Source organism: Malurus melanocephalus, unplaced genomic scaffold, assembly GCF_030028575.1.
Source record: "Malurus melanocephalus ecotype Western Australia unplaced genomic scaffold, MMel_1.1 scaffold_157, whole genome shotgun sequence".
Lineage (NCBI taxonomy): Eukaryota > Metazoa > Chordata > Aves > Passeriformes > Maluridae > Malurus > Malurus melanocephalus.
This window is the reverse complement of record NW_026623389.1, coordinates 1,512,173-1,532,171: the sequence shown is the minus strand read 5'-3', so window position 1 is coordinate 1,532,171 and position 19,999 is coordinate 1,512,173. Positions and strand designations below refer to the sequence as shown.

At 37.0% G+C, this 19,999-nt stretch overlaps 1 protein-coding gene across 4 annotated transcripts in view; it reads right to left on the bottom strand.

The window, feature by feature from the left end:
• Positions 1-215: 215 nt before the first annotated feature.
• Positions 216-19,999, bottom strand: part of SMIM14 (small integral membrane protein 14) — a 54,747-nt gene continuing 34,963 nt past the window's right edge. For all 4 annotated transcript variants that reach the window (XM_057371795.1, XM_057371797.1, XM_057371796.1 and 1 more), the window contains 3 exons: positions 11,423-11,471; positions 3,919-4,067; positions 216-3,362 (listed from right to left, as the gene is read on the bottom strand). In XM_057371795.1, the coding sequence (XP_057227778.1) occupies positions 3,330-3,362; positions 3,919-4,067; positions 11,423-11,471 (231 nt within the window). In that variant the 3' untranslated portion in view covers positions 216-3,329. The remainder of the gene's footprint in view (positions 3,363-3,918; positions 4,068-11,422; positions 11,472-19,999) is intronic.

Sequence of the window (19,999 nt, the reverse complement as noted above, 5' to 3'; positions counted from 1 at the left end):
TGGAAACTGCTTTTAATTTGTTCTGACTTGGCTTGAGATATATACAGAAGGGAAATGTCCATTAGAAAATTGAGAATTTACATTTTAAAAGTTACACAGGTGACACAGTGTTTTTACTGATACTTATTTTYAGTATTTCAAATTACCTTAGAAACTGATAGGCTGATGCAGTCCTATATCTTAGACAAAAACTAAAAGACAAAGACAAATTTTACTAATGATTGCTATTTATTTTGTTAAKTCAATAAAAAGTGCATAGTACAAGCCCTTTATCCCAATCCAAGTACTCAGTAAAAGATTACTAGGAAACTGCAAATGGCACAGATGATTTTTTGTTTGGCATAATTCAGGTATTTTAAACCACYGATTTACATTAAGTACATTACATCATCACTCTTCCTTTTTCAATCATGAATATTAGAAGGCTAAGTGATCTGCAGACAGTGCATGAATACATATGATTTCTCATTTCATAATATAATAATTGTGTTAAGCAGACTCTAAAAATACTATTGTTTTAACAAAGATAAGGTATAATTGTAAACTTCCCTCCATATTTCCCAAGTTGCTACAACTTGCATCTCTTACTAACCAAGCTTAAAACCATAATTTCAGAACTGATCGTATCCTGGAGCTTTGCMTACCACTAATCTCTTCCACACTTCTCAAAATTCAACATAAACATCTGTAACCATGATACAATTATTTAATTGCAAATTACATCACTAAAGGCCAGATTTCTGCCACCCTTAAAAAGCTGCTACTAGTACATTATCTCAGAGTAGTTCCACAAGCTTCAGTGTAACTACTTGATGAGTAAGGCACTATTTAACACACATAAGAGTGGCAAAATACAGTCCTATGGTTAGTTACTTTTGTTTTAATTAAGAGTGCTTATCTGAAGGTTGTATCTTGGAGAGAGTATCTGAATTTAAAAGGCATACGTTTTGATGTGGGATAGTGGCCTGGCTCTTTAGTAAAACATTTTACAATAAAATATTTCCAATGTTTTTTTTTCTTTTACATAGAAAATTTAAAATAGCATTTTACACAAGGAAAGCATACATGTATAAAATCACTGGGACAATTAGAAGAATTTCAAGCAGACAGTTCATTAAAAGGTAAACCACAACATTCCTCTGAACAAAAAGTTCATTTTCCAACACTCATAGAGCTGGGTGCACGYGGTAAATTTTATAAACACATAAACAGAAATTTAAGTGAGACTGATCCTCACAAGTGAGGAGCATCTCCTGTAAATCTCACCAACTTCCAACAGGATAAGGAGTAGTGCTCTGTCTGAATAGAAGCCTGTTTTAGTTGGCTTTTTAATCAATTGGAAGCTTGTTTTATGCCTCCAGTAGTGAAGAATTCTGGCCAAGAATCCTTGGAGAAAAAAGGTCAGTGCGGGAGATTGCGTATGGTTCCTTGCGGGTTCAACAAAATGATACTGTATTACTTGTTCTGAACAGTGTCCCAAACATAAATGTACATGGAAGGCAAAAAGCAAGCACAGGCAGAGAGCTTGTCCCAGTGACATCTTTACACAGTGTTTGTGGCCAGCACATTATTAGATATAATGGGACAAATTCTTTCAGCTTCTCTCCTGCAGTTTCATTGCTTGACATGGCACTGCACTGATGTCACTGAGAGCACCTGGCCCAATCTTCTACTTTCTTTTTTAAACATTTTTGTATTTGATTTTTTTACACATGCTCCTATGCTTGGGAGCACAGTATTCCATAGAAATTYGAAGGTTCAATTACATCAAATTGCKGAAGTCTTTCTTCAGATCTACACTGTAYCTTTACAAGGAGGCTTAGCTGGCTCACCATTTACCCTGAAGAGCAAAAGCCTGCATCTGCCAACCATGGGATCTGATGCAAGATTTTTGTTAGAGCCCATTAATACAAAGCTCTTCAAACTTTAACAGTTAGTTCATTCAGCTCCATAACTAAAGTCTTCATGAAATAAAGGTTTGTAGAGTAAGGCTTTGTATTCCCATATGTCTGTTCTACTGACCTTTAAGGAAAGAAGCTTCATGTTGGTAACATAAAAATGTTCTTTACATTATTCTCATYAATTTTTCAAATTGAACAAGAAAAATATACAGTGTTGCTTTTCTGTACATCTTTAAAATGTTCTTAAATTAATGTACATAAAAAAGTAACTCCCATTTGCCACAATGGGAGATGTGCACAGGTGCGTGCACAGCCACACATACACACACTTAAACATAGCACACATACATACACATATTAAAGGGAAAAGACATGCCATATGTAGTCACCTGCAGGTCTGTTATTCTACAATTACAACTAGTAGATAAGGATGAAATGTTAAGAATTGCTGACAACATACAGGTGAAAAAACCTGAATAATCCCGTACATGTATACCAAAAGYTGGTAACTGTGGTATGATTTGATCCTATCCAATATACACTACATCATGGCTAAAAMCTTGTTAAGGTACCAATTATGGAAAGACTATATCAGGACAGAAAATTCTATCAAGTTCTTCGTACTAAATTTCTGTTTTTATTAAGTCTATAATAGAACACATCAGGGTTTAGAGTATGTTTTTTGACAACGTATTGAATAAGACATACAATTTATTAATGAACAAGGCTAAATTAACTTTTTTGGTGATGTAATCTTTTGCAAAAAGTTTCCAATATATAGATCAAAGCTCTGACAGCAGCAATTGTCACATTCACTTATGTGTGCACGCACACAGTATAATTCTAGTGGACAATCCATGCTTTTGCCAGCAACCCTGAAAACTGTGTTAGTGGCCCAAAGACCAGACTAAAAGCTGCTCTGAATCCCAGGCAATATAAAATAGTTTATATTTTTCACCATATAACTAAGTTAATACTTCCAACCATAATATAACTCTCAAAAGCATACTGAAGAAATGTGAATTAATCGGAACAAAGGTCAGTAACCTTCCATTATTACACATAGAGTGGGAATTTCTTTTTATTTCAATGCATATCAGAAATCACGGCAAAGAAATTAAAATCACTGTAACAGAAAGAGACTGAGTGGAATGTCCACAGTAAMAGTAACAACCAAAAAACCCCTGCAATGCCTTACCATTAATCAAATTACAATCTAATAGTAATTGTAATAACATACAAAGCAAAAATTAACTTAAAATTGAAGTTGCTGAAAGGAGTTCATGAAGATTACTGATGAATGATAATGCTGCTCTATATAAAYGAGAAAAGAAAACAGTATTGAATGGGGTTTAGGAGTAATCTGGTCATTTCGTTCATTTGGTCGTGCAAGATTTGAGCTGCTGAACTTTTCCAATACTGAATGCTCTARTCCACTGGTGGAGCTGGTGGTTCTTGTCCCTTGGGAGAAGAAAGGAGGAAAAGAAAAAAAAGCAAACAGGTACAGAATTAGTAACAGGACTTCACACAGGAGGATTTAGCAATGAAAGAACTCAGAAACGTTGTATTGTGTTTTCTTTTATAGTTTTTCAATATCTCTTTAAATAATTAGAATAAATSAGCATGGAAAAACCACAATCAATACGGAAAACAGTATTGTTTTTTGATGCTCAATTTGTTAGTAATTTTGTTCACTAACTTCTCTTAAAGCTCTGCTTGTCCCCTTGCACCCAAGAAGGCAGAAGGCAGTTTCAACCTGGGATGGACAGTGGCCCAGAGGACATAAGGGCCCACACTTAGTCACCTGAACCTGCTCCATCCCACAGCAGGCCTTACGCTTAGCCTTCATGATTCTACTTTCACTTTGGTTTTACTAATTTTCATTTTTAATGGAGTTCCGAGAACACACAGGGGAAAAAATGGAAGAAAAAAATTACTTTAAGACAGTCTGTATTAAACCAAACTAGATTTAAATTATTGTAGAATCTCCCTGCAGGGCACTTAAAGATGCACTTACATTGTGTTGGCTGGTTGGCTTTCCGGCTGTGTTTGATCCTCTTAGATTACTAGGTCTCAGTAAGAACAAGACAAGTGCAATCACCACCCAGGCCATCATTATCATGGCAAAGCTGATGCCACTGTCACTGGAGGAGTTTGGTCCTGGCACTACAGACAAGGAAAACTCAAGTTACAACAGTGACAACAGAGTTCTTTTCCCCAAGTGAAAACAAAAAAGCAATCTCAAAACCCCTGAAATCTTTTTCARTTGAGTGTTCTGATTAATCCCTCATTTTGGCTTTGAGACAGTATTGCTAGTTTTTTACCACATTTCTTATCCATTTGAAAAGAGAATAATCTATCTCACAATATTTCACTGGTATTTTCAGAATTATTGGGAATATACTCTTAGTTCGTATTAACTCATAGTAAACAGGAGATGATAAACACACTTCACATTTAAGAAATCAAACTTGAATTTTAAGAAATCAAACTTGATGCAAAATATATTTATGCAGGAAAACCCCCATATGTACATTGGTCTTTGTTTTTTGCCTCAAACAAATACAAGAGTAAGACTAAAGTGATGAAAGCTTAGGCTCCATTGTTAGGCCCCACACAGAGAACATGCTAATTCTAGCAAGAAGGGAGCAAACCAATGGTAATCAATTTTTTGACTACTCTAAGGTATTTCTTGAGAGTTTGTCTGAAGACGTTTCAGTGTCAATATGCCAGATCTCCAGGACTAATCATCTGGGTCATGTGGTACTTCTGCTAGCAGTGTATCTGCCAGGAGGGGAAAAAATGCTGCAGAGATACATTACAAAGTGAAGCCCAGAAACACGATATAAAAATTTTACACAAAATTTCCATCCCTGAAACCTTGACACATAGAAATAAATTTAAGAAAATACCCTCAGGCTGGAAATGGCTGCTTGATCTGTTTGGATCAAGAAACTCTTGCTAATACCTGCACATTTTAAAACAATTTTATGTTTCTCCTCTGAAACATAATTTCAAATAATCGAACAGTAACTATCTTGTCAGCTGAAGTGTAAATCCAAGTATAGCTAATTACCTACAGTACTTACATAAATCCATTTATCATAGTATCTAAAGACMTAACCACTTCATTAATGATCTAGATTATCAGTTAATACAGAGCAATTACTACAAAGCTATAATGAATAACCTTCGGAAAGACAAGAGTTGTTCTGCTGTATTACACAAGTTGAAAATCCAGAAAACTCCACAGAGATACTCACTATCTGTCAGATATTTCAATTGTCTTATGTGGATCACCCCAATATGGAATCAAGTCTGGATTCAGTATTGGTTGGATTGTTCTTAATTAACATTTACTTGATAACTTATACCCTGCTGGGATCATTTCCTAGAAGGTTAATGCTGATACCACAGAACCACCCTCATCACCATCATCCTGGGTAGCATTGCTAACAAAGGCTCTTCCATGGAAAGGGCTTGTTCATAAGGAAGCAGAGGRACCCTGCAGGAAAGCTTACAGTTAYGCCATTCTCCACACTCCTGCTCTGGGAACAAGGCTTCCTGAGTAGGGGCTGTTAGACTGATGTACTTTACAGAGATCATATGCACTCAAAAATGTCAAAGAAGAAAAAAATGCACATATTATAGAAGTTCATGCTTCTCACAGTACAAACACCACCATTAACATGTATGAGCAAATGAAACTGCTTTTGCCTTTTAAATGTCCAAAATGTAACATTTCTAAACTTGCAAAGTTGCTAATGTAGAGTAATTTTATGATTAGAACTATAATCAATCACAAATGAGTATTCTTTTGAAGATCCGAGACAATAAAGGGCTTTGTATATGAGAAGGCATAGTGCACAGAAAATAAGTGCTATAGCCCTTAATACACTAAATTCTTACATATTTGATTTTGAAAGCATATGGAATTGTGAATTTACCTTCACAAAGACTTTAGACCTTCAGTTTTGTTGATCACAATATTACTATTACCAGCATCATATATCMGTATTTAAAATCTTGGATGATCTCTATAAATGCAGTCCAGGAGACCATAATATAATTTGGCATAAAAAGAACAATTGCTTTATTTTGGGGCTTCCAKACAACATTAATAGCCACTCTGAGGCTACCTTCAGCAACAAGTAAGGGGGCCTGAGGTGCCTGCTTAGGCAAATATGTTTCGTAGAAGACTGAAAATTTGAATCCTAACCTGTAAGTTACGATTTCCCACACAATGTAGAGAAACGGACTAGTCTGACTGCCTTCTGGAATTTTTGCTGAACATTAGTGCACCCTGGGTCTATGGTTCAACAAAAGTTGAGGTAAGCAAATGCTGGCAGATCAGCTCATGTTACAGGTCAGGGAAGGGAGCAGAAGGGAGGGAAACTATAGGTGTTCATGGCAAGACAGATTTTTCCAGCCTATGTTATGGTACGGTTCAGACGGAACCAAATATGCTAAAACATGTTCTGAACTAAATTAAGCAAGAAAATAGCTGATCTAACTGGCCCTGTACTAGCCACTCAAGGCATGCCAGATACTGAAGCAGACATAACGATGTGTACACTTTTCAAAAACTGTTAAATCCACATCTCTGACAAATGACCATGTGCTTTWATATGGAWGTGAGGTATTTCAGAATCTGTTAAYTTAATCTCTTACAGAAAAGAAGATAAGCAAAGTTTCACGTAGCTGGGGTGAATCCAACTTTTCAAAGCTTTGTATCACAAATCAAGAGAACAGACAAGAAGCTATTCAGCTACTGGGCACAGTTATATGCAGGAGACAACAATCTTTCTCCAAAGACCTCCATTCCTGAGATCACAAAATAATCAGATAAGACCAGCTTATGAATAAAGAACAGTTGAGTGAAGCTGAAACCAAGCAGGATGGAATTCATGGTGATGGGCAGAAGAAAAAAAAAAATCTTGTTTCTAAGAGTTCATAGCCACAGCGACTTTATCTATAACTGGTATTTTTTTGCAGATAGTCTAGAAGTGATGGTTTGATCCCTTAAAGAATAAAGGTTATCCTCTAAGAGCACCTGTGGATGGTATTTTCTAATATTTCCARATGGATAGAAGATTGTCCTGTTCTGAAATGAATGTTCTTGCCACCACTCATTTTGATGGATGGATCTGGTTATTAATCTCCAGTGCCCGGGAGACACCAGCTAGTACAGATTGTAACAATACATATTCCATGTCACTGAGTGACATGACACACAGTCTCTAACCTACCTTTCCAGGCAACACTCAATCCAGCCCAAGGTCTTGATTTTCAGAGTAACTGATCCCCTGGGTTTGGCATATTTACACATCCACACACTTCTGAATGATGCCTGTGAGCAGTTCTGGCCTTGCRATTACCTGGATTTTTTTTTTTTTTTATGGACCATGGCTGAATTATCTCTGTGCAGGAGAAAGCTTTATGAGGAGCTCATTTGAAATTGTGGGATCAACTCCCATGGGTGTTAATGACTATGGTGAATCCTATCTGTTGCTCCATGTATGAGATAAAGTTTTTGGACTTGTTTTTTCCTACAGAAGCAGAGACTAGGCCACACAAACTAGTCTTCTCTCTGAGAAAAATGGGAAAGGGATAAAAAAAAAACTTTTGTGACAGATGTTTGAAGATTCCTTTGAGGTTCAAGAAAGCAGTCAAAGCTATTAAAATTATGAGTTTGGTAAAAACAGTTTCTAAAGATTAAAAGTCAACCACCTCCTGACTGTGCAACTGAACTCTCAAGAATACAATATTAAACCGACTACGTGCCCGTGTCAAATACCTTTACATGAACTTAGTTCTCCCCTTAAACTGAAGTTTTTTCTTTCAGAGTGAGGCTCTTAAGAAACAGGACAGATTTCATTTCTTTTACTGCAAAAGTGTAYTCCATGTGGTGCTTTTTGTCTGCCCTCTCATGGTAGAAGTATCTTCTTCTGGAGTACAAACAGATTGACCCTGGTAAAAACTGTTTAACACCTGCATGCAAAAAGGCACAAGCAYGCTCTCTGACTTGTGTCTTCTTTTCGTGGTGCTTTAAGCCTTGCTTGTTATGTGAAGGAAAGGCCATGAAGCTGTATGAAGAGAGGTAGAGAGGTATTTTAGAAGTGAATCATCAGTGAAGACAAAGAGGCCTTCAGCAGATAATGCCTGCAAGCTGACACTCTCAAAGGCAGGGATAAGGAACCCGAACAAAGCCAAAAAGGACTTGAGCCAAGGAAAGGAGAAGGGAATTCTCAGAAAAGGGAGGGAAGAATTGGCAGACATTTCATGGCATTAGGTTAGAATGCTGTGACTGCCCTAGATGAGTACAACTCAAGATGAATCACAGATATGTATTCATTTTAAATTGCATAAAAATTTGGAAGTAGACAACATTTGAGATAGTCATCTCTGACCACATTACAACCTAGCAGAGCACTGGGAATTGTGYTGAAAACATGAATGTGGTAAATTGAGGTCACAGCATCTGGGAATTGCTAGAAAAAAATTCAGGCAGTAACCCCTCATTTCCTTTGACACAGAAGGCTGTCTGCAAAGRGCCATGAGCCATCAGAGCAGATCAGTACCAGCTGGGATCCTCCCTAGGCTGGATGAACCGCTGATGTTGCAACTGCCACACGTCAGAGAACTTCCATGCTCCACTTGCATTAGAGAGTATTCAGAAAAAAATTATCACTCTTATTCCTCATTTCAAGGGAAACTCTTAGATCTTCTGAATTTGCTGAGATTAACAATCCCAACAGAATATTAAATGTGTTCCCTATTCAAAACTTACAGCCTTTTTTTTCTGCAAGGCACACGCTGAAATTGAGGGAACAGTCATCAGAATCTGACACACACACTTTAACATCACGCAGATATTCTGATGGAGAACCAGCAGAGGAACAGCCATCAAGCAGCGTGCCCAAATGCTTGCTGAACTGGTACTCACACCTTCCTGTATGTAGGAGTACAAATCCAAAAGCCCTGGTCCTGACCTTGGCAGGAAATTCTGTAGGGATATCACTATGACATAATGGTGCCAACTGCTCTAAGTAAGAATTTATAGACAATAAGACAAAAAAGTGAATGGGAGGGCCCTGGTACTGCTGCCTTGATATGCATCCAAGAACTAAAAATGAACCAAAATSAAGGGTTGAAAAAACAAAGCATGTTCAAGAAGAATCCACAGAGAGTGTTTCTGAAAACTTCCAGCTGGTATCTACAGCACAACACATGATGCTGCTGTGACATCAGCTGAACCCCAGCCCTGATGTCTCCCAAAACAAAATCACATACATCTCATCAGTTATTCCACAATCTTGCAATTTAAGARTCGGTGTATGACAACATTCCCAGCTGTGCTTCCAGAAGGAAAACCAAATTCTGGGAATGAGTGAATTGGTGAGAGTGAAACAAAGTTGTTMATATCAAGGTTCTGAAATGAGAAACCAGAGTCAGCAAGTAGCAGGAAATGGAGCTGTGGGACCTGGGGAAGAGGAGACCCACCTCAAATGTAAATTCAACACTGTATAGCTCATAAAAACAGGATGAAGTAAGCGACAGAAGACTGGCTCAGAACATTTTAATATGTTTCTGAAAACATATCTAGAAGCTTCTCCAGGCTCAATCTGGGTTTTTTTTTGCCTTTGACTTCTGGGGTCTTACAGGCAGGYACAAGCAGAGAATCACAGAAGGATTGCAAAATAATGTGACAAACAGGCAGGCAGTGTCATTGCATCAGCAGAAAAATACCTTTGCTAGAACTAAATTTAAGGCAATATAATAACATAGGAAAGAATTTACTCTATAATTTTTGCTTTGGTTTTTGAAGCAAACCACTGGTTTGGAACAATTGCTGCCAAATTGCTTGCATCTGCACAGTTATTGCAAGAATCTCCAAATGGAAAGCAATTTGTTGCAAACCATTCAAATCCCCACCGTACTGCAGCTCGGTAACATAAAAGCTATCCCACAAGCTTTGCGCCCACACATATCAGAACTTACTCATTTATACAGTTTTTAGTCTAAAAGCTTCATAAATACTGATGACCCAAAACTCCCAAGGCATGAGTGAGAATGACCTACCATTGCTTGATTTTGACCATGGACTAAAGCTCAGAAAGCTGCACACCCTGTTTGTGCCTCTTTCTAAACAGAAAATATTCTGTCTCCCATCAGCTGCCTCTTTCCCTCTCCTACATGCCTGTGATTAAAAAAAACCATAGAAGTCTATGGTGTGGGAGACTAAAAAGTCTGCCCTTGGACAGGTATATTTGGAAGAGGAGGAGTGATGGAAGTCACAGACTGTGTAACTTGGAAAGCCCATATAAAAAGAGTAAACCAGTAGCACTGTCCAGCCCATGTGTGCCACACTGTCTTCTTCTCAGGGGTTATGTGGGACAGCTCAGTGTTCCCCCTTCAGCCCAGCACGGCCACGAATCTTGGACTGTTTCACAATGGTAGRGCCCAGTGCAAGTCTGAGCTGGATGCCCATCTCTAAACAGGTTTTACAGAGGAAGAGGGAGGAACATGGGGGTGAACAAAGGCATGAACTTTCCCCAAGATGTTGGAAACCTTGCCTGCACTGCYCCTAGACTTGTAAAAGACACAGGCACCAGCAAGAACACTGCTCAGGTGCTTGCTGCTCCCTCTAAGCATTACAGCAGTCTTGATGCAAGCTGAGTGAGTTCACAYGCTCAATTGGTAAAGTGATACAGGAAAACCAGATCCACCTAATTTTTATTTATAAACATTTGACAGCATTCCCYCTAGCTCATGGGAAGTGTCTTAGGGAGTGTCTCAGCGCCTCAGGTCAAACTTAGATTACTGCATAACCTCCACACAGCTATGCTTCACTGCAGACACTGGTAATGTTTGACTGCCCTAGTACTGCTCACTGTTTGGGAGAGATTTTTTGATGTATTTCACAATAAATTCCAAGGAAGTGTACACATCAGTCCCCTGCTTCATTAACTACACAGCTGCCAAATCAACGGAAATGCAGTCACAGTGTACGTCAGCTTATGAGTCGGAGCTGGTGGGAAGCCTCCTCTTCCTCACAGTGGAAYAGAGAGATCACAGTACTGACAGTCCATCACCCAGCCCCAGCTGTGAGCACATCATGTGGGTGTGTACTCAGAACCAGTAGTCTTCACTGGTTAGGCTGCTCAGAATCTGAGGTGGATAAATAAAGCCTGCTCCACATTTTCCCCTCTCGCTCCCCACATCATCCTATTTGGAGACTAACAGTTAAGATTCAGTAATGTTTGGGGCCTGATTAATGGTTATGCTAGTATATTGATACCTCCAGGCTTCTCATCAATGATGCTTCCAATGTAGAAATGTTTATTTGCATCACAGATTCTCAAGAATTACCWCCCCAGCATATCAATTTTATTACTGTAGTATTTGATTTAAATTAATATATTCCTAYAGCATTAAATCAACTGCTGCATTTTAAAGACCACTCAGTCTGTATTTTAATWACTGCTRTTTATTTTAATTCCATGAACCTGGTTACTCACATTCCTGAAGGCATTCTGTGTCTGTGCAGTACGACTGGGATTGTCTCAGCTGAAACAGAGAAAAYGAAAAGCATGACAGTTAACAAGTCTTGGTCCGCTATTACCAAAATCATGATTTAATATAATCTCAAAGTTCAAGATAAAGAACATTTTAACTGATCTTTTATTGGATCACACTTGGCTTATGGTATGTGAAGAATCCCAGGTATGGAGGTAATWTCTGAACACTATTTACATAATACCTTTAAATCACCTGAATACAGTGTTATTGCTTCCCATTCAGCCATTGAATACCTTTCAAAATTCAAATAAAAATCTGTAGTGATATAGGAGCTATTATATACAGATATAGTCTCTACACATATTTTGGGACCTATAATCACAGGTATTCTCACTATCATCAAGATTAAGTAACATTAAAATACTCTGTGATTACTTCATAATAAACGCTCAGACTGTGATAATGATTATGCACAGAGAAGCTGAATTAAAATTCCATATTTAACCTTACTACATACTATTTTCCCTCCTAAGATTTTTTTAAAGCATGTTTTAATATGCATTTTACTATTTTTGCTCTTTAATGATGGGTAAAATTTAAAACATTTTTAGTGACTGTAATGACTATTTGATTTACAGATTAGGTAAGCTTGCCAACTGCAAGAAAAGTCAACACTGGCTAACCTGTAAATCAGTACAGCTATTTTACAGATGACAGAGCCAAAAAAGAAAGACAAATATCACATTCTTTATTGGGATCAGAGATGTTAAATGGRTGGGATTTAATCTGCAGTATTATGGAAATAGATTCTATCCTCTGCTTAGGTAAACTGCATGRATTATTAGTAAAAGTTTTAAACAGTACAAAATTGTTACACTGCCTTGGTGAGAATAGACATTTGCTCTTTCACAGGTTTTATGACACAGTAGTATCACATATCCCAACACTTTTTGTCATAACAGGCTAATCTGTTTATTACCAGTGTAAATATACAAACGTTAGAGAAGAAAAAATTATGCTCTTTATGTAAGAAATACATTAATWATTTCCACAAAATCCATTTCCCCTTGTATTGACATAACTGATTTAAAGTATATAGTTATATTATGCAAAACACATCAAGAAAACTGAAGAAAGAAGAYATCTGGGGAAGGCTAAGCTCCTTCTTTTATCATAAAGATTGTCAATGACTGACACATTTGAGAAAGGAAAAAATGCAATTGGAGACTGATCACATTAATTCTTTCATTAACATGTTAAGATACACTAGCAAATTTATTGAGACTACGAAGAAGTCTCTTAGGAAGAACTGGGAAGGCTGGATTTAACCTTTCAGCCATTTCTATGCTTAAAAACAGCATCAAGGGAAATTCAAGCAAAATACTTCTACTTACTATACTAAAGGAAAAAAATCTATCAGACTATGCATATTTCCTGCCCTTCTTATATAAAAGATCATTTCGTTTTAAAACTTTGGAAGTAAATTCTCAAGGGAAAGTTTTATGTTAGCAATAGTACTCATTTGAAATATTGGAAAGATTTCCAAACTGGGTAAACTGGATATTGGTGTRCCCATGTTTTAAAGAGATCAGCAACATAATCTGTTTTTACACATGTTTAATTCTGAGGAGTGTTTAATTTATAATCCCTATTTAAAACACAGTTTACAGATATCCAAGACAGAAGGTTACCAGAATAAAAATGGGAAACAGATATAAGATCAGAAACACTGTACAAGCATCTTGTTATTCTTCTGTCCCCAGGATGGCAAGTCCTCATTCAGTTTATCTAGTTTGCCTATACAACACTATGTGGGGGTATTCTAGCCACAGCATCAGTTAGCTTCCATTCTAAGTGTCACACTCTGTCCAAATACAACTTCTTTTAAGCTCTAGGATGGCTCTCTGAGCCAGGTAACAAATCTGTTTTTAACAGCTCAGTGAGATGTTGCATGTTGTCATCTTAGGATGTAACAGCAGATCATGAAAAATGAACAGCAGTAAAAAGAGGTTTTTCTCAATTCATACGGGTCAACAAGCTCCTGACTGTGTAACCCAATATGAATCTGATTGCTTGTGGTCACTCACTGAGTCAAAGAAGCAATTCTGGCACATGTACGAAACACATAAACTGAATGGCTGGGAAAGGTAATGCCTTCTGCTGAAACAAGAATGTTCCTTCTACCAATTAGCTCTCTTTTGTCAACTACACCATAAAGGAACATAGCAACTGTTGGGAAAAACTGAATGTGCAACATTTCAATAGTCAGGTAAYTGAAAAAAGAGCAATTATCATGGACTGGAAGTAAGTAGTCCTTTGTATTAAGATTTTTCTATTCTGATGTGGAGGGGAAGTTTGGATGAGTTTGTCGAATACATGTACTCAACAAAACTCTCACAAAGACTTCAGCTACGTTCAATGGTTTTCAGACTGAGAACACTAGAAAGTTAATGAGAAAAATCTGAATAGAGAAGTAATTTTTTGAATATGTTAGCTCTTAGATACTTAAAGACAATACTATTAACAAYGATTTTGATTTTATTAATATTTCAGAGATCCCTGTGCTGTCAAAAGTGTGAATTGAGTGGAATATTAATAGCTGAGTGCCTGATCTGACATATACTAAAGCCAGCAACAGCCTTTTCATGTTTTTCCATATACTCTAAACCAGACACTTAAGAAGAACACAGAAATTAGGTGAGTGAAACATCAGGGCATATTAAACAAAATAAGAAGAGAGTGTAAAGCATTACAAAACTAAATATTTATACTCTTTTAATCCATTTAAACGAAAAGATTATATGTGAATTTTAATATTCTCTGTGCAGTTTGTCATTCAAATATAATAGATGGCTTATAAAGTGCATGTGAACCAATTAACTGCTTTATCTTTTATTGCCCAAAATGAAGTAAACATGAATTGTAAATAGCATAAAAATGAAAACATAGCTAAAAAGAATAAAAATTTTCTGTTTTAATATAGTACAAACTTGAAAACAATAAAAGTAAAAATACTAATTATAAATTTATATTATTTAAAATACAACTGTGAACTTTCATTTCCTCCAAGTACATTTAAAGTCTTGAATAGCCTAAGTTAAAGTAATTTAAATTAATAATCCCCAAACCACAAGAACCCTTGGACAATATGAATATTTGGTTTCTATGAAATCCCTCATAAGTTCTTGGAAGAGGCAGCAGTGGCTGAATCACAGCAAATTAGTGCCCACTTATTGACATATTGTGGAGGCACATTCAATACACAATACCAAGAGAAAAAACCAAGTGTAAGAAAAAAGGGCTCTTCCTCTCTCATTCCCCATGACACTCAAATTTTGCATTGTAAAAATAAAAAGGGCACATTCAAAAGGCTCCTAGCTCCAATTTAAAACGGTTCTTCCTTTTTTTTTTCTTTTCCAAAATATAGTTTTGTGTATTAGTTCACACTGATGCAAGTAATTAGATCCTGCTCTTTTGAGACTAGACATCAAGGACAGTTTTAACATGCCATCTTGTGGATCAACAGCATCCAYCTATCAAGCAAACCTGAAACCTGTATCCAGCAACAACAATCCTCTTACAACAGATGACATGTTATGGTAGGAGCCTGTGCAGTTCTTAGCAATGAGAGCCTCTACTTTTTACAATCCCCAGCTGTGAACAACACATGAGCAGCCACAATAAAAGGACACTGATATAGACCTCTGAAAATTCTTTCGTGAAGTCACCATACTAAGTAAAGTTTGGTTTTTTGTTTTATTTTCATGTGCATACAAACATGCCACTGTGTGGTGAAAACAGGGTGTGAACTTTTACTGCATTTTAGCTGCTCCACAAAATCACTGAAGTCCAAGTGAAATAGTAAGCCCAGTGAAAACAGCTTCATCTAGCTTAACAGAGAACTTGTTTTTCCAACATGGGACCTCAGACACCGAGACCATTTCACTCTTCCTTGAAAGAAGGTAAGCTACTTTGCACCACTCATCACAGACACCTACTATGGAGAAGGAAATTCAGACTTTGTCTGCCTACACAGTAACTTGTCCTCGACTGCTTCTTTAGAGGAGTTTAGTGAAACACTTCAGATGAGTTTTCAGAGCTTGCTATGCCAGGGTTCAACAGTCTCATAACCTCTGGAACTGATCCTGCAATCTCTGCTCAGATTTTTTTTTTAATTGAAGTCAATAGCATATTGCCTGAAAAACGATTCAGGGTTGATCCAGCGTGAACTCTTTTTCTGAAGAATTAAATGTATTATGTAAGAGTTAAAAAAAAAAAAAGTGTGGAGAATACAAATATCAGGAAAACACCAATGATCAGACAGCTCACCAGTCTGTCCTTTTTCAGGAGAAACAGTGGCATAATCCCTGTCCAAAAGCACTTTCYAACTCCAGAAATAGTGTATTAAAAAGATAATGAAACAAGAACAACAGGACTAGTAGTGGGAACAAAGTGCAATAATCAATGCAGTCTAGTGTGAATGGCAGATGAGATGAGAGTATATAATATACGTAGGGATAATTAAAATAACTGCAATTTAGAATAACTTTTGAATCATCTCAAAGCAGAATTAAATCCTCAGAAAAGACATAAATGAAAAAGTAAGTTCATGAGACAGGTCAGGAAAAGACCTCCATACAAGAAATTGTGATGGATTTTAAGCCCAGAAAGATGTGTGAAAGAAACAGATGAAACAGGTACAAAGATAAGAGAGCAAAAAAGGATAATGGTGGGAATGAAAAGAAAAGAAAGAAAGAAAGGAAAGAAAGAAAGAAAGAAAGAAAGAAGAATATAAATAGTTAAGAAGAAAATAATAGTTAAGTAGGAAAGGAAGGACAAATAACTATTTTGATATGGTCATTTATTCCATGAATACAAGTAAATTTAAAATGGAATCATAAAGACTGTTGATAGAAAACTTTTAGTGATAATGAGGGMAAAGTATCATCCCTTGTGAAAATACTTTTTTGCCATTTAGACCAGCTGCAAGTTCTACTTTTGCTATACAACAATGCCAGAAGATGACAAAACAGTGGCATACACCTGATTGTGTTCTCACACTCCTGGGTAATGAAATCATTGTTTAAGCTTTGTTGGCACCACGTTTGCTCTCTCCAAAGTATATAAATTATCTAGTAAAAACATGAAAAATAAATTGCTATAGTAGGATATGGCAGTCCTGAGTACAAGCCAGGTGGAAAYTGAATTGTAGCATTATCTGTAGAGTTCAGATTTAAAGACACAAAAAATGACACCTAGATACATTATTCTGCTACCAGCTGGCAAAGAGAAATAAGAGGAAAAGAATGGCATTGGAATTTAATTGTCTCCTAAACTACGCTAGGTTCTCTTAGAGGAACAAACAAGAAAAAAGTGAACACTGCCTTCCCCACACCTTCATTTTCTGCATATATGTATTTGCAAAATTAAAATAAAATGAACAATTGTTCATACAAGGACAGAATAACAGTCTGCAATAAAAATATAGAGCCCGGTCCTGTGAAGTGGCAAGTAATTTTCTGTCCCATTGCAAATAAGAGAGAAGGATGGTTGCTACATTTCAGAATAACACTCCTAGATTACAAACCAACCCTTATGACCCAGAATCATTAGCCAGTTATGACAGAGGGAGAATACTAACTTTTATAGTGGAAGACACGTGACATTTTAGGGAAGAAAATGCATCAGGTAAGTCACAGGGACCACTGCAATCTGGAGCCCTGATCCTGCTAAGAACACATTCTTCCCTTCATTTTTTCTGGGATTCCTGTTTCACCTTGGTGTCAAATAGATCCCCCTTTCCCACACTTCCCTCATTTTCCTACCATTGCCTGACTTACTGGTACTTCATTTTATAATTTTGCTGACCTGTGATATCAATGTCACCCTCCTTTTAGTGAATGCAAAGCAGAATGAATTAGCAGAGAAAAGAAGATGAAACAGTGGGATGACCAGGATCATTACAAGGAGCTCACAGCATTTCTGAATATGTGAAATACTAGACAACRAATCGATGAGGCAGAATATTAAACAGAGGCATCTGAAAATGTGCACAAATAACATACATATCTCTCCAGAGCACATTTGCAAACTGATGTATATTAGTAAAAGAAAAGGGTCTGCATGTCTCCCATGCAGACAGCCTTGAGGAAAATGCTTAGAACTCACAGTTCCAAAAGATAAGTAGTTTGTTCCACATGTTAATTACATCCACATGAGGCCTAAGAGAAGGAGCACAATTTTCTCCTTTTTCCTCAAAAGAGATGGTCATAACACATCTCTGATCATCAGAGTGCAGCCATTCATAGTACAGGTCATAGCTGTTAATTCTGGAACATCAAGCTGAAAGACTTTTCAGTGCATCATTTTCTACACTGCTTGCAATATACTGCATGCCTTGAGATGGTCATGAGATGTGACTGAGATATATAYGTATTCTTTTTAAATATATACGAGTTAAGAAATAGCAGTTCCAAGCATACTACAAAATCAGACATGGGAAATGTAAAGCATGACAGACATGTTCAACAAGTCCTGATTCCTAATCCCTCATAGACCCAAATGGACACCACTTTTCATGGCTTTTTCTTTTTATTTTTTTTTAATTAACTAGAAAACAGTCTCCATTTACACTGTTTGATCTAGAATTAGATTCTAGGTTATGACATGCATTAGCAGTGCATGAATTCTGTAACCAAGTTTTGTGGCCTCAGCCTGTGCCACAACAGCACCTTGAGCACTCAGTGAAAGGCAGGAAAATGGAAGTCAGTGGAGCAAGAGCATTCAGGGACAGTCTCACCCTCTGCCAGCCAAACCCTGTGTCTTATTCTCTTGGCCCAGTGTCTTAGGAGGTGCATCAAGTCTTTTCCCCTGCACCTCTGAAGAACGGTAGCTTCTTTGTCCTAATGAACAACCTAAAGTTCAGCTGTTGGGAAAGGTCTTCTTTAAGCCTTCAAGCCAGCTTGAATGCAGAAGACAAAAGGGGCCAGTGAGAGCAAAACAGAGTTTCCTTCTCTTAGGATGACTGGTGAAGAACTACAGATTAGAAGAAATAGCACCTAGTATATAAAAAAAAAAATTAGAAGCCAAACACCATGAAATGTGTAAGAAGTCTCCAGAGCTATCTTCATATTAAAGGGGCATTTTAAATTATAAAAAATGTATTTGCTGTAGTTCTGGTGTGCTTTCAGTAGAAGCCCACATCACTAGGGGAAGCCACTTTTTCTCACTATTTAAATTGGGCTTAGCTGTGCCACCATCTTGAGAGCTTCTCAAACATTTGCAGCAAGTATCTATTTTAGTAATCTATGTTTATTCTGTGCTTTTTACATGAAGTCTTCCTCAGCCTAAACTTGTGGCTATGCTGGATACTATTTCAGACTATGCCAGTTCTAAACAGTAAGACTCTAAAATGACCTGGTCAAGACAATTGTGCAGGAACTCAGTTGACAAGAGTGTTTGAACCAATTATGTTTAAATAGTTTGAGAATTTGTAACTTTTGCTTTAAAAATCTAGTGACACATCAAAGCACAAGAGAGATTAAAAAAAAAGAATGATTTGCTCTGTGTCCCCCAGAGTTCTGACACAGCAATGCAACAAAACATGGACCATTACTTTGCCATTAGCTACTGAAGAACAAAACACAAGGTTGTGATTCCCACACTGGTTTTTAAAGTAGAATTGCTGGCAGTTCATCAAAATGGGTCCTTTTGCATTATAGAATTAGAAATGTTTTGGGTCAAAGAACATACTACTCATTTTTGTAAAAACTGGTATGAAAGAATTCTGAAGTCAGTTTTTGTAATGCAAATAATACTGTACCAGAAGGAGACAGAAAAAGTATGTTTACTTGACACAAAATCATGCGTGTTACTGGCTTGCTTTGACATTTCTGGCCACTCTAAGTCGTCATATGCAGGTTTCAATCTTCATGGAAGATGMTTTATGGACAATTATCCCCCATCACCATATAAACTGTGTTTAGTCTAGTTTACAGACTTGAACTGACCCTTTGGCTAAGATCAGAGAGCTTACTCAGAGAGAATTGATATGCCAAGGAGTAATACAATGGAAACAGATTTTTGTATGACAAAATAAGTGAAAAAAAGGGAAATAGAAAGGTTCAAATACAGCATTATCTTATCTAGAGATTTGCTGTCTTTTGCCAAAACTAAGACAGGAACCACTTCCTCTGGATACACAGAATGTCCTTCACTGTGATTCTTTCAAACAACTATCCCGTTGTCTGACAGATTCCCCCCAATAAAACTACTTGATGTCATTTGCTGTTCCTCATTCTTGAACTTTGGCTCTTCTTGTCAAAGTAAGTTTTGCAGATGGAGCAGATAAAGACTTGCAAGCTAACAGACCTGTCATTGTCTTCTGACAACTCTTGTGTATCTGCAGAGGATGGAATGTCTKGTGATATTTTTCTTCTATGCTTACTTCCTCTTATGGAAGTTTCCAATTAACTGCTATATCCATAGAGTAAATAGTGAAACTAACGTACAATGGTCAAACTGTTACACAACACCACCAAATCACAACAGATGGTGCCRTGGGTATTACATACTAG